The 12,995-nt window shown below is 36.9% G+C and overlaps 1 protein-coding gene across 1 annotated transcript in view; it reads left to right on the forward strand.

Moving 5' to 3' along the window:
* Window positions 1-12,995, forward strand: part of CA10 (carbonic anhydrase 10) — a 212,572-nt gene that overhangs the window by 189,221 nt on the left and 10,356 nt on the right. Inside the window, exons 7-8 of the mRNA XM_075043860.1 lie at window positions 9,725-9,820; window positions 12,132-12,204. Coding sequence (XP_074899961.1) covers window positions 9,725-9,820; window positions 12,132-12,204 — 169 coding nt within the window. The remainder of the gene's footprint in view (window positions 1-9,724; window positions 9,821-12,131; window positions 12,205-12,995) is intronic.

The following is a 12,995-nucleotide window of genomic DNA, read 5'->3' on the forward strand; positions in this document are numbered from 1 at the left end:
TGGCATTCATTATCTAGACGCTTTCCCCAATACTGTTAATGTTACATCTAAGCATCTTACAACATTGTTACTGGAGAAGTGCAGCTATTCCCATGTCAGAGATAGCAAGCTGGGCAGAAATGGTAGGAAGATTTGCTTAAGGGCAGAGGAGGAGTTGAACATAATTTTCTTGAGTCACAGGTGAGCAACCTAAACACTAAAGGGGAAGGAGACTCTTGAGAGCAAAGCATGTGTTGATAAATCATTCAGAAAGATCCCATGCGCCCCTGTGTGTGTTTTCACATTTAACTTTCAATGGATATACTACTAACATTTTGCAATTCCATTGGTTTAAAACAGGAAGTCTCATCTCACCAAGCGCATATGTCCATCCTCCATGTTCATGCGCCCCTTTCCCTTCCCAGAGGGCAAGCAGACTGTCTCCCTTTCTTCCCCTCCTCCCTGCAAGAGCAGCCAATTTCCACACATCCTGTGCTAAGGTCTTCTCCCATCCTACACCTGCCAGCAGGGAGTGGGGAAGGAGAGGTCACCAAGCTGTGCACTGTGGCAGGAGCAGTAATGACAAACTGGATGCCTGTGCTAGTCTGAGATCAGGCAATGAAAGAGAGCATTTGGGTAGGCAGGCAGGAGCTGCTGCCTAAACAGGCTGGACAAGGACTTTCACAAACCTCAGATGGACCACACCAATAGCTTCTTAAAATACATCCTCAATGTTATTCTGTGCTTTCCTCATATACACACCTTATTGTCACTTTAAGAATGTAAAATCCCATGCTTCATTTTTGCCATATTCTTAATTTAACAATATAGTTTTATACCGAAGAGAGCAGGTAGAACTGATAATTGACTCATTTCTGCTTCTGGTTTGTAATCCCAACACTAACCTTTTCTTTGCTTGTTAGTTAACATGGGCTATATTAAGCTTGACCGTTTTTTTCCTACTAGGTTATGAAATGAGGACAAAAGGGATAAGGCCTAGATGAACAACTAGATTTTCACTAGCCCAAATTCTATTAACTTTTTTTGCTCATTCTTTTATTCATCAGTCTATGATATTTCTCTTTCTGCTCTTGCCCATCATGCCCACCCTTTGAACAGAAATGTAGCTACAGATGGTACTTTGGCAAGGTAGACTGAGAGCTGTAGTGGCATTGCATGTTGTTAGAGAAGGCTTGAACTGCTAATGCACCTCTGTCGCACCGCTTGGTGACCTTGCACGTGTGTCTTTTTGACTCAGTGTCTCAGGGTAACACAGTGAACAACAAAAATAGCATCAGTTGCTACTTCACCACATTTTTGACTTGCAGGAACCATTTTCTGCTGCTTTCTGGACTGATTGCTAAACAAGTACAGAATTCTCCCAGAAATTCGGAGCACCATTATATAACTGAGTCTCCCAAATGGAGTGTTTATACTGAATTCATCATCATGGTGTCTGAGCATCTGTTGTATTTAAAATGAGAAAACAATTTAAATGTAGTGTTTAGTCAGAAAATCCTGCACGAATCCAGAAATGATGATAGGCTCATCTAAAAGCCTTTTTTCCTACATTACCCCTATTCTCTCTTAAGATGTAACTTTTGTAGATGATGGATTGAGTCAGTGCCAAATTACAGCTTGCAATGAAATTTTGCATCAGCCAAGACATAATCAACATTAAACATTTGAGTCTAAGACTTCATTTTGATCCTCACACAAAGTGAATTGCAGAACAGTGTCATTTATTTATGTTTACCCAGCTCTTGCTCATCTGCTAACAATGAACGACAAGAGTGGTTGACTGGCAGGTCAGCCAAAAATACCCCATGTTTAGAGTAATCGGCAGTGGAAGGCTTCAGCAATGACTGCCCTGTCAAAAATTCTCCTGAAGTCACACAGCAACTAGCATCGCAGACACATCTATGTACCTCTGGGGCTCAATTTGGATTTTTCCTTCATTGTGTTTCCTACTATCTGGAAGAGAGTACAAATGATTGTGACACTTGAAACAGTTCCGGCAGCATTTGGATGGCAGGAATCCATCACCTCTCGCATTTATTTCTTCAACCTATCATTTACTTTTTTGGTGTTAACACAAAGGTGAAAAGTCCTCATAGCAAATTCTGAGACATGCATAGCCAATCTGACCTCTTAAGCTAGTAATTTGTACTTTTTACCGTATTCCTGGGGAAGCTTAAAAAAACCATCAAGTTTTAAAAATCATCTAAAATAGCCTGTTTTCCTACTTGCAAATGAATTAAAGTAAGACTTACAAAAGAAGTACGAACGTATAAAAATATTAATGAGAAATACTTTAAAATCTTCTACGCGTCATTCATGTCATATTTTTTCATATTTCCTAGCTGCAATGGTTACATATAAACAAGGAATAAGTATGTTTTGCTCGATTAGTACCCTCATCAGTGTAAGATACCAGGTCAGCAGCCAAAATGGCTGTCCTGCTTCAGATCTGATTCTCACAAATCTCAAAGTACTATTAAACACCTTGTTAGAGTATCTTAGAACAGATGCCCCAGAAAGCTTAAGACTCTCACTCACCTTTCATTTGTATGTCTGCATCTAGAAATGACTACTTTAAACCTAAAGCAGCCAATGCTACTTTTTTCTTTTTTTTTTTTTTAAAGAGTCATAATATATGCTGAAAATAACACACAGTGTTAACTACTAACCAGGGAACCCTGGATAAAGCTCACTGCTGAATGCCATTTGTTGAACAGAGGTATTGCTAGTTGGTTCTTGTTACAATTGGTCTAATGAAGTGTTAGACACCATTTGCAGTTTAAGTGCTAATTCCTAGCATATCATTATTTCTAGTAAAGTAGATTTTGCAGCCAAGTACAGTTAACCCTTGACTGTATTTCCACTTCACTGCATGATGTATTATTACATTTCTCTGCACATGCTTTTATACAGCTGTCTGCTCAGAAGCAGGAGAAAACTGAGCTCCTTGCATTCTTAGTCTTATTCTTTTAAGTAAAAAAAAAATTATAATCTTTTATTTATCTAGGATATAATTTCTGGCATATTACTATAAAAGTGGATGACAAGCCTTTCTATTAAACCAATATTTTATAGGCATTTCTTTTAAATCACAAAATAACTGTCAAAAGCAGTGAAAAAAAAAACCCCAAACCACAAACCACATTTGCCAGCAACAGCCTAAAGAACCATGGTTTTAATAGAGATAACAAAGAGAATGAGAGGTATAAAATTATTTCAAATAAATATTTTTTGCATTTCTCCTTTGTTAGATTAAACTAAGTTAATCTTCTAAAATTATTTTAATCTTAAAACCACAGTAGTTTGCTAAAATGCTACGTAAACTGCTGAAAGTATAGGTGGTCATGTAAAATTTATTTTACCGGTTTACCAACAATGTAACAGCACCTCACTGCTGTGGGCTTATACATAAAAAAATAGCAGACAGGTAGATCTATGGATTCATTAATAGGTATGTGAGTAACACCACCTTGGCAGATCCTAACATTTCATGGCATAGTACCCTGTGCGTGAGAAAAATATGGGTTTGTTTTTCAAAGACAATTACTGTGAATCATAATTTCTATCTTCTTGAACAGCATTCTTCTGAGCCCACTAACAGCCCAATTCTCCAGCTGTTACTTTGAATAGCCTCACTGAAAGAAAAAAGGGAACTGAGAACCGGACCAGAGAGCTAAAGTTCTTACCCTGCTTGAATTGTAATGACTTATGACTTGTGCCTTGAGCAGGCCAGGAGTATCCACCAAGATGCAATAATTAAATATGTACAATCTTAGGGCATTCTCCTTGCATATGGGTATGTGTGGACAAACAAGGTTTGACCACTGTAAGAATTCAGGAAAAGACAACATTAACATCCAGCTCCAAATCCTAACCAATTAAGAAAAAACTGCAATTAACTTTTTTCTTTCTTGAATAGTCCATATGATATTTAGGCCTATTATTAAGCAACACACCAGAAAAAAATCCTTCATTGCTTGCCAAAGATAGGAAAATTCCCACTGCATCCCTGCCAGGTATTGGTCCAATGAAACGATACAAATCAGGACCACAGGTTCTGAGGAGCCTGGTGCATGTTCTCACAGATGGTGCTATACCTTTCCATGAAGCAGGAAATACATTTAATTTAATCTAAGACAAATCTAAAAATATTTTTGTCAGACACACAAATTACATATCCTAGAACCATAGGACATCTAAAAAACCTCCTTTCTTTTGCAAAGTGAGGACCTCAGATCTTGTACCTGTTCAGATCCACAAAATTAATACCATAAATAACTCTTTGGTGATATGACATTACTGCTCTTTCCAAAGGGTTTTATAAGATCTGCAACAGCAACTATATTTTAACACTGGAATATCAGCTGTTGTTCTTAACAGGTTTTAACTCATTAAAATTATTTTCCTCACTGGGCACCTGCCATGCAGAAATTACATTTCTTTTGCTGTTTTTATTAAACTTTGGATAAACAAAAATGCATAATTTTTTTTCCTTAATGAGATCTTAGCCACTTTTTACAAGGACTCTGAATCAAAACAAACATTTAACTTGTCTTCTTGAGCAATTTCATTTGCTTTTGTTCCCTGCTGTGCTGGAAACATGCTTTGTGCTTGCTCTCAATCGGGTATCCCAACAGTTTATCAGGTAGCACAGCATAACACAAATATTATAGTTACAGATTAGCTGTTCCCCGCTGCCATTCACTTCATGGTTTAGATCCCTTGTCATTTACAAATCAAAATGTTTATGCACTCAATTATAACATTTCTAAGTGAGAATAAAGGGTATTCCATTACTCCCAAGAGGACTATGGAAACATTTGTGTGTAAAGTACTGATACTCTAAATTCCCTCAGTTTCATATTTCTCAATGTCTCACTGCAGCAGAACATCTCACAGTAATCTAACATTTATAAAAGAGTTATGTGTGCACACTAGATCAGAGCTCTGTAATTCACAGATGGTCTTTGTCCAAGTTAAAAAAATTGCTAAAAGATTGCTGAACAGAGTCCCTGGAATTTTTGGCACCTGCAACCATCAACACAGCAAACTGCCTCCTTTTGCTTAGCCAAAGAGCCTTGGTCAAATGCCACACAAAAAATATCCTGCTACTAGCTCTGCCCAAAGATGCACATTTCACCTGGGTGAAGGATCAAGAAAAACAGCAAAACGCATTGCAGAGGAAAACCAGTGCAAACAATATGAGTACTATGAGTACAGGACTGAACTTTATCAAAGTACAGGCAAAGAACAGGTTATTACCATTATAAATACACATGCATACGTGTTGGGAAAGAGAATTAGATGTTTTCCCCACAGTGGCCAGCACATGATCCATACTATCAGCCTATCTGTATTATTTTGCCCCAAAGACACAGCCTACCAGGCTGAGGAGAGTGTTCTCAGTAAATTACCCCTAACATACTGTCGTCAGCTCTTGCTGACATTTCCAGCATCGCCAACCTCAGGTGTCTGAAAAGTGCTGTGTCTGCTCCTGGTCCAGTGCACATTCTTGGGTGATGGAACAAGGGCACATTCTGGATTTTCATCAGCTAAAAACGAGTAATTAATCTTAATTCTCCTTTTCTCCCTGAAAAGTAGAACTTCTATAGCTCGAAGAAAACAAAGAGCTATCAGTTGTTCTGTGGCAAATTAATCTTAAAGGGGGAATCTTCCAAAGAAAATCAATAGCTTATAACAAGATTCTGTATTGTGTTTGAGCCCTGAAACTCAAACGAGAATGAAAGGGTATTTTCAGCATTGCAAGTTTGCTCTTGTTGTGCTTTGTTTCTAATACAATGTCATCATTTGAAAAAGTGAGATTTTCACATATGAGCAATTTTATTTATGTGTGGCTTCACCTTCATGGAAGACTCTAGTAATATTTAATACAGACTGTAAGATTACAGATATTTCAGGCAACTTTAAAGAAATTCTTCTCAAAAGAAGGAATTTAATAGGAAATCATATTTTTTATCCTGCATATAATATTCTATGCCTAAGACATCTTTATTCATTTGTAGCTTTCTAAATTAGTCTGTTCCATATCAGAAACTTTGAAAACGATGTCTCCTTACATGGTCAATCTTTTAAAAAAGAAAAAAAAAATCCAAACCAAAAACCTAATGAATTTAACCATGGTACCATGGAAACGGCTTTAAAATTAATTTGGGTGCAGGGAGGAAGGATACAACTCTGTCTTCATTCAGCACTGGGATCTCTGAGAAACAATAATTCATAGCAAGGCAAGGGGATATTTTCAAACTACAGCAAAGCAAGATTTCTCAAGCACGCTCTCCAAAACGGTTCATTACCAAACTGAGATGTGATGAGGAGAGGCAGAATGGGGCAGAGGCACACAAATCTGCAGGAATAGGAAACTTGAAATGAAAACTGCTTGAAAGCACTGGTAAAGAATGCCAAAGCTCTCAGACAAGTACTTTTATCTTGAAGACAGTGCAATACAGGGTGGAGAGATCATTTATAGATCAGCAAAGGAAATAACTGTTCTAATTTCTAATCAGTTCGAGTCCATTAACTCATTCCGACAAATACCTATTGACTGCCTGCAGTCTGGGTGTGAGTTTTGCAGAGAGTGAATTGTGTCTCTTTCTAACATCGAGAGAGATCTCCAACAAAGCTGGGACACTATTACGTGCTGAGGCCCATATCAGTCATTGCAATATAACATCTTATGCAAGACTAGAAATGCACTGGAGGGTAGGCTCCTTGCAGTGACTGTCCTGGTTTCAGCTGGGATAGAGTTAACTGTCTTCCTAGTAGCTGGTACAGTGCTATATTTTGAGTTCAGTATGTGAAGAATGTCGATAACGCTGATGTTTTCAGTTGTTGCTAAGTAGTGTTTAGTCTAAAGTCAAGGATTTTTCAGCTTCTGATGCCCAGCCAGCGAGAAAGCTGGAGGGGCACAAGAAGTTGGCACATGACACAGCCAGGGCACCTGACCCAAACTGGCCAATGCGGTATTCCATACCATGGGACGTCCCATCTAGTATAGGAACTGGGAAGGCGAGGCACGGAATCACCGCTCGGGGACTAGCTGGGTGTCGATCAGCGGGTGGTGAGCAATTGCACTGCGCATCATTTGTACATTCCAATCCTTTTATTATTGCTGTTGTCATTTTATTAGTGTTATCATTATCCTTATTAGTTTCTTCTTTTCTGTTCTATTAAACCATTCTTATCTCAACCCACGAGTTTTACTTCTTTTCCTGATTTTCTTCCCCATCCCACTGGGTGGGGGGGAGTGAGCGAGCGGCTGCATGGTGCTTAGTTGCTGGCTGGGGTTAAACCACGACAGTGACTCTGGGACAAATATCCTACATGTGGCCATATGTACTTGGGAGTTTTATTTCCATAAGTCCCAACAGTAAAAGTTAGAATTTGACATTGACTCAGCGGTTCCATGGGTGGAATGAGAATTTGGTCCTCACTTTTACCTATTCCTGCACTAGACATTTTAGGTTGTTAAATAAACTAATCTAATCCATTGTTATTCTGGGACTTTGCACAGAAAGAATTCTATTTTAAAGCAGATTGCATCACTTATTTCTTTGATAATTCACAAGTTAGTTTGGCTGCCAGAGTGAATAGTTGTACATAAAAAGAAAAATATGTTACTAAGCCTAAAAATTTTAGTGAGTGCATAGTCCCCAGAACCATGATGTTATCAAAGTTCAGTAGTACCACAAAGTGATGACTAATGAGCCTATAACCTCTTTGTGCTATAGAGTAAATGCTCTCATTAATTCTTTACAAGACCTTTAGAAAACATACTGCATCCATCCTGCTTTCTAGCTGTCAGAATTTAGTAGATGAATTCATTGGCTGCTTTGACATTTTTACTTTTTTGTTCCAGTTTGGTTTGTTTGCTTGCCTTAAAAAATGCCTACTCTGTGAATTGTAAAAAGGTCAACCAATAGTTCCCAATCAGGACAGGACAGAAGTAACTGAAATTAACACATTATAGTAGTAATTTTGACCCTTACTTTATTTTTTTGGTCTGTGAACCATTAACTGCAAATAGTAAAGCATTGTGCCAAAGATCTTCTAATCTTACTAATGCAAATATTCTCTTTCCTTTCAGAATTTCCACTACCCTTTTTTACATCAATGCCCAAGCACTAAAACAGCATCACTAATGGTTTTGGGGGGTAGTAGGAGGACAATGCTTGGTGGATTTTTATTTTATGAAAGCTCACAAGTTCTGATTCTGAGTAATTTTCTTATAAGAAGAATACATTTTGCAGTCAGGGCAGAGTGTAGGAAATAGAACTGTCTGAACACTCCCAGAGTTTGGACGCATCATTTATTTCTCAACTTATCATAGACTGAGATAATAATGGTCTAGGTTACACATAAATTGGGATGCTGTTATAATTCAGATCACTACTAGTACACATGTTGGTGGACATACATATTCGTATAGCAAAGCAAGGCTTTGTCTTTGTAACTTGATTGTGCATTGCAGATCGTATAGGGAGATCATTCTTGCAGAGAAACCCTTGCAATTGTATTTCACTGCTGAAGCACCAGAGATTGCATTCATCCAAAAGACAAAGCCACCAATGCAGGCACTAAACCCCATTTCAGTGTTTTTTGAGGTGTTTGGGGTTTTTTTTCCTGATTATAAACATGGAAAGCAGACTACGATGAAATTTCTTAACTGACAGTATTAGTCTTTGGCCATTTATACAACTAAAAAGACTACCAGACATACGTCAAGTTAATACTGATCTTGTTCATAGTATGTAAGTCCAGAAATTTCAGTGGACAGCCTTTAGATTTATGCCAACACATGGAAGACACACCTGATTTTTAAATATATACATCAGGCTGCTGCAAGTCTGAAAATGCCAGAACAATGACCTTACTTTTCTAATTGACATCTGAAAAGCAAGATAGATATCTTCAGGCTAAATAAAGCTAACTAGCCTTTCAAATTCTTAGAAGTACTTAACTGCCTCACTATTCATTCAAGTTCATTAAAGTTGTTCCTCTTTTTTAAAATAAAAAAAGTGAGGCTACAAATTGCAATATAAATGGTAACAGTGTCTTGTGATCCCAGACAACTCAAATATCACTGTTCTGTGTAAGACATTTACATACGCAGGGAGAAAGATGAACTGTGCCTTCATAATTTAAAAGTCCCAGCAAATCATAAAACTAAAAAGCAGAAGGAAAGCTGTAGGAGCTAAGGAGAACCTGGTTAACAATAAGTGCCTAACTGTAGGAGCTTTTGTAACCAATTTTGTAAAATCCGGGGCCAACAAATTCTGCTAGTGCTGGCTTAAACAGTTCCAAACCCGTATCCCATATGTTTCTTCAAATATTTCAACCCCTGACTCCTCAGTGTTTGGCTCGAGGCTGAAAAGTACAGATTACTCGATGCCCATGGCAAGTGCTGTTGCAACAGGGAAATGATGTCAACCCCTGCAGTGCAATTCATAACTTGATGTGGGTAAATTCACTTACTGGCAATTTAGAAGAAAATGTGCTGGTGCTGTGCCAGTTGGAGCCAGATGGTGACTGAAATTATTAAAATCATGCGTGCTGCAAACCTCTGAAAAATTGCAGTGTTACAAAATACCCTAAGCGTAGATGGGATCCTAATACAAACCAATTGGTGTATAGAGAGTATTTGCAAACAGTGTATGGTATGATTTGCTACTATTTAATTGTAATCTTTCCTTTCTCTGTTTTCTAGGTTCAACTAATCCACTATAACCATGAGCTGTACACAAATGTCACAGAAGCTGCAAAGAGTCCTAATGGGTTGGTGGTAGTTTCCATATTTATGAAAGTAAGTATTCAGCATTATCAATACCTAATACATGGACAATGGACTTCTTTTCCCATGAGCTGTAAATCTAGGAATTAGACTCCTTATTATACTATAGCAATGTCTAGAGGCTCTGATCTGGAATCCAGAGACAGCATCACCCTAGGAACTGAACACACAATGTCTACTCCAAAGCATTTACAATGTAATGTAAGGAAAATGAAAAGGGATAAAGGAAGGTGGGGGGGAGGTGAGGGGAGGAAGGGCGGTGGAATCCTTCTACCATAAACATCACTCATAACACTTTAACGGCTATGACAAAAGTTACTAATGTTGCAGATTTGGTATTTCTTCACGAAATGTTATTCAGTCAATTAAAAGTAAATCTCTTCTAGTAGGTTGAGGCCCTGGGAAAGAGGGCATGTTTGCTCTTTGGAGACATGCCGATGTTTCAAAGTCGGCAAAATAAGTTTTTCTCACAATGATAATTAAAACATCTTAAACTATCAAAACTGAAAGAACATTAAAAGTATAACTCTTAATATCTTCCATTTCACAGAACTAGAAAGACATGTGAATATTTTGTCATATTTTAGTCTCCATCTTGTTGTGTTCAAGATGCATAGTTAGGTCTGTCGATTACAGTGATCTAGCACTGAACTCAAACCTCCCCAATTACAGTGGAGAAACCTTTTCTCTCATTTTATATGAAGAATGCATTTCCCCCCCAAATGTTGTTCATATTCTGCCATTACGTATCTATGTTTCATCAGTCTAAAAAAGCATATATTTCTGAATAAGGGCTTAATGCTGAAATAAATAGCTTTCATCATCAGACCTTACATATTGGATATCTATTATTTCCCTTTAGTACTCTCTAATCCCATTTCATAAGGTAAAGTTCCTGACAAAGCATTAACATCAGAATTAAAACACCCATTTCACATAGCATCTTGAATTATTATATATGAAAATTGCCCTTTTATACAGGTTTAATATTTAAGAAAGATATTTAGGTTACCTTTTTTCATCCAAAATGTATTGTATTACAACCCAATGATCTGACTTGGATTCACACAAGAGGATAAAATTGAAGCAAGCCTTCAAAATGCCCAGCATGCCAATTTTAGCTAAATAATGCATCACTCATGTACTTGCTGAGTTGTACACCTCTTGTAATGAGCAACAAAATTTAGTATCTGCCTCACCATATTTTTCTCTAGGCCACTCTCACTGGCAGCAAAAGATGTGTTCTATTTTAAATGTCTAAAGTAGTTAGAAAAACTTCCAAGTGGAGAAGTAACTATCCGAATTTCCACAAAATGGAACCTGAACTGAATTTTCCTGAAGGCTACCTGTCAAACAGATCTGGATTAGAGTTCGTGCAACAGCCCATTTATTTTCCTAAATCTTAATTAAAAATTTTGTGAAGTTCTCCATTTTCAAAATAAATTTATTTCATTCTTGATAAATGCTAGATGTATTACAGCAGCATCCAGTGTCTAATAAAAAAACACATCACAGAATAATTGAAAGATAAGTAGGATGTTAGAAGGCTAGCTACAGAGTTACTAAAACATCTCCATAAAAAAATATGACACTGATTTTGTTGCTAACCAATAATAGTTTTGCCATTTGCAGTACAATAAAATCTGTCATTAAATTATCATTGATAATCAACAATGATATTGTTGATAAAGTACATACCCACCCCCCCACCCCTCCCCCCAAAAAAGCAAAACAACAATGCCTCTAAGTTCTCTCTATCATTTTTCCTATAAATCCTCTTCAGTTATGCTAATGTTAATGTAGACCGAACATTTTACATGTACGTATGCATATTTGTGAGTGCACGTGGGTGAAATTTAGGCATTTCATACCTATATGTAAAACAAAGGCAAGAGAGATTATATTTGCAATATAAATAGTCTGCTGCAAAGAAAGTATATTTCTCAGTAAATAGAAAAATAATAGGATATGAAAATCCTGCCTAATTGTATTAACCACCTGCAAATCCCATCAAAGCTGTTGGAGAATAAACCTGTACTCACACTTGTGTTCAGGCATTAATTTCTATTCATCTTAGTCTCCCATCCCTGGTTTTTTTGGATATATTTTTAGATACCAACTTTCTAACAAGATTTGTTAGAAAAATATCCGAGTAATTATTTCCTCTTTCCGCAACAGTGAAAAAAAGGCAGAAACAATTTGGAAGAGTGGCAGGAGAGAGAGAATGAGTACGTGCATGTGTATGCACACACAGAACAGCCACATTTCCAGGAAGGAAACGTTTGTGAGAAGATTTTGACGTTGTACATTTTCTCTTCTGTAGGTATCTGAATCATCAAATCCATTTCTAAATCGTATGCTTAACAGAGACACCATAACGAGAATAACGTATAAAAGTAAGTTTCTTTTAATTTACTATAGCTAACAGGTGTATGCCTTTAGTATCAAATAATGTATTTAGCAATCCACTGAAACAAGAAGCACTTCATTATGGACAAAAATTACAAAGTTTGCATTGTCAGCAACTCTACATGATAAACTTGGGAACCTGAAAAATCTAGTAAGGTCATCAGTTCATCAGATGAATTTTGAACTTTAAAGTCTACTTTATGTTTGAACAAGCAATAAATTAATGAAATTATACTCAACAAATACATATACTGTATTCACACAGAATACTCAGGAGAAACTGCCTACTATTAGCAATAAAAGTAACATGCAGAGCAGCCTGGATTATATCAAATCAAGTTATGTCAAGATGCTGCATCATTAACTGTGGATTTAGTATTCACTAATGCTTTCTTTTTGTACAGAAAAGTTATGACGTTTCTATTCAACTATTGCTGCATTTAATGGATATATAAAGAGGTCATTAACATAGCACGTATATTTGTTGTATTCACATTTGGAAGGCCTTTAACTGATAATGCTAAATAATTCCATGTTAGTATATTGAACTTGTGAAAATGGGAGTTTAAATGGCAGTGAAAATTAGGCTAGTTTAGAGAAAGTCATGAAAAATACATATATCTCACTGGAACAAATTAAAGCTCTTCTCCTGAAAACCTTATTCCCTTTGTCAAATATTCAGTTGAATTCCAAGCAGGCATTAAGTTAATAAAATAAGTTAAACAATACCAGAATTTAACTTTCAGAAAGCACACAGGAAACTGAAAAAATAAGGAAA

The sequence above is a fragment of the Buteo buteo genome, chromosome 13 (genome assembly GCF_964188355.1).
Source record: "Buteo buteo chromosome 13, bButBut1.hap1.1, whole genome shotgun sequence".
Lineage (NCBI taxonomy): Eukaryota > Metazoa > Chordata > Aves > Accipitriformes > Accipitridae > Buteo > Buteo buteo.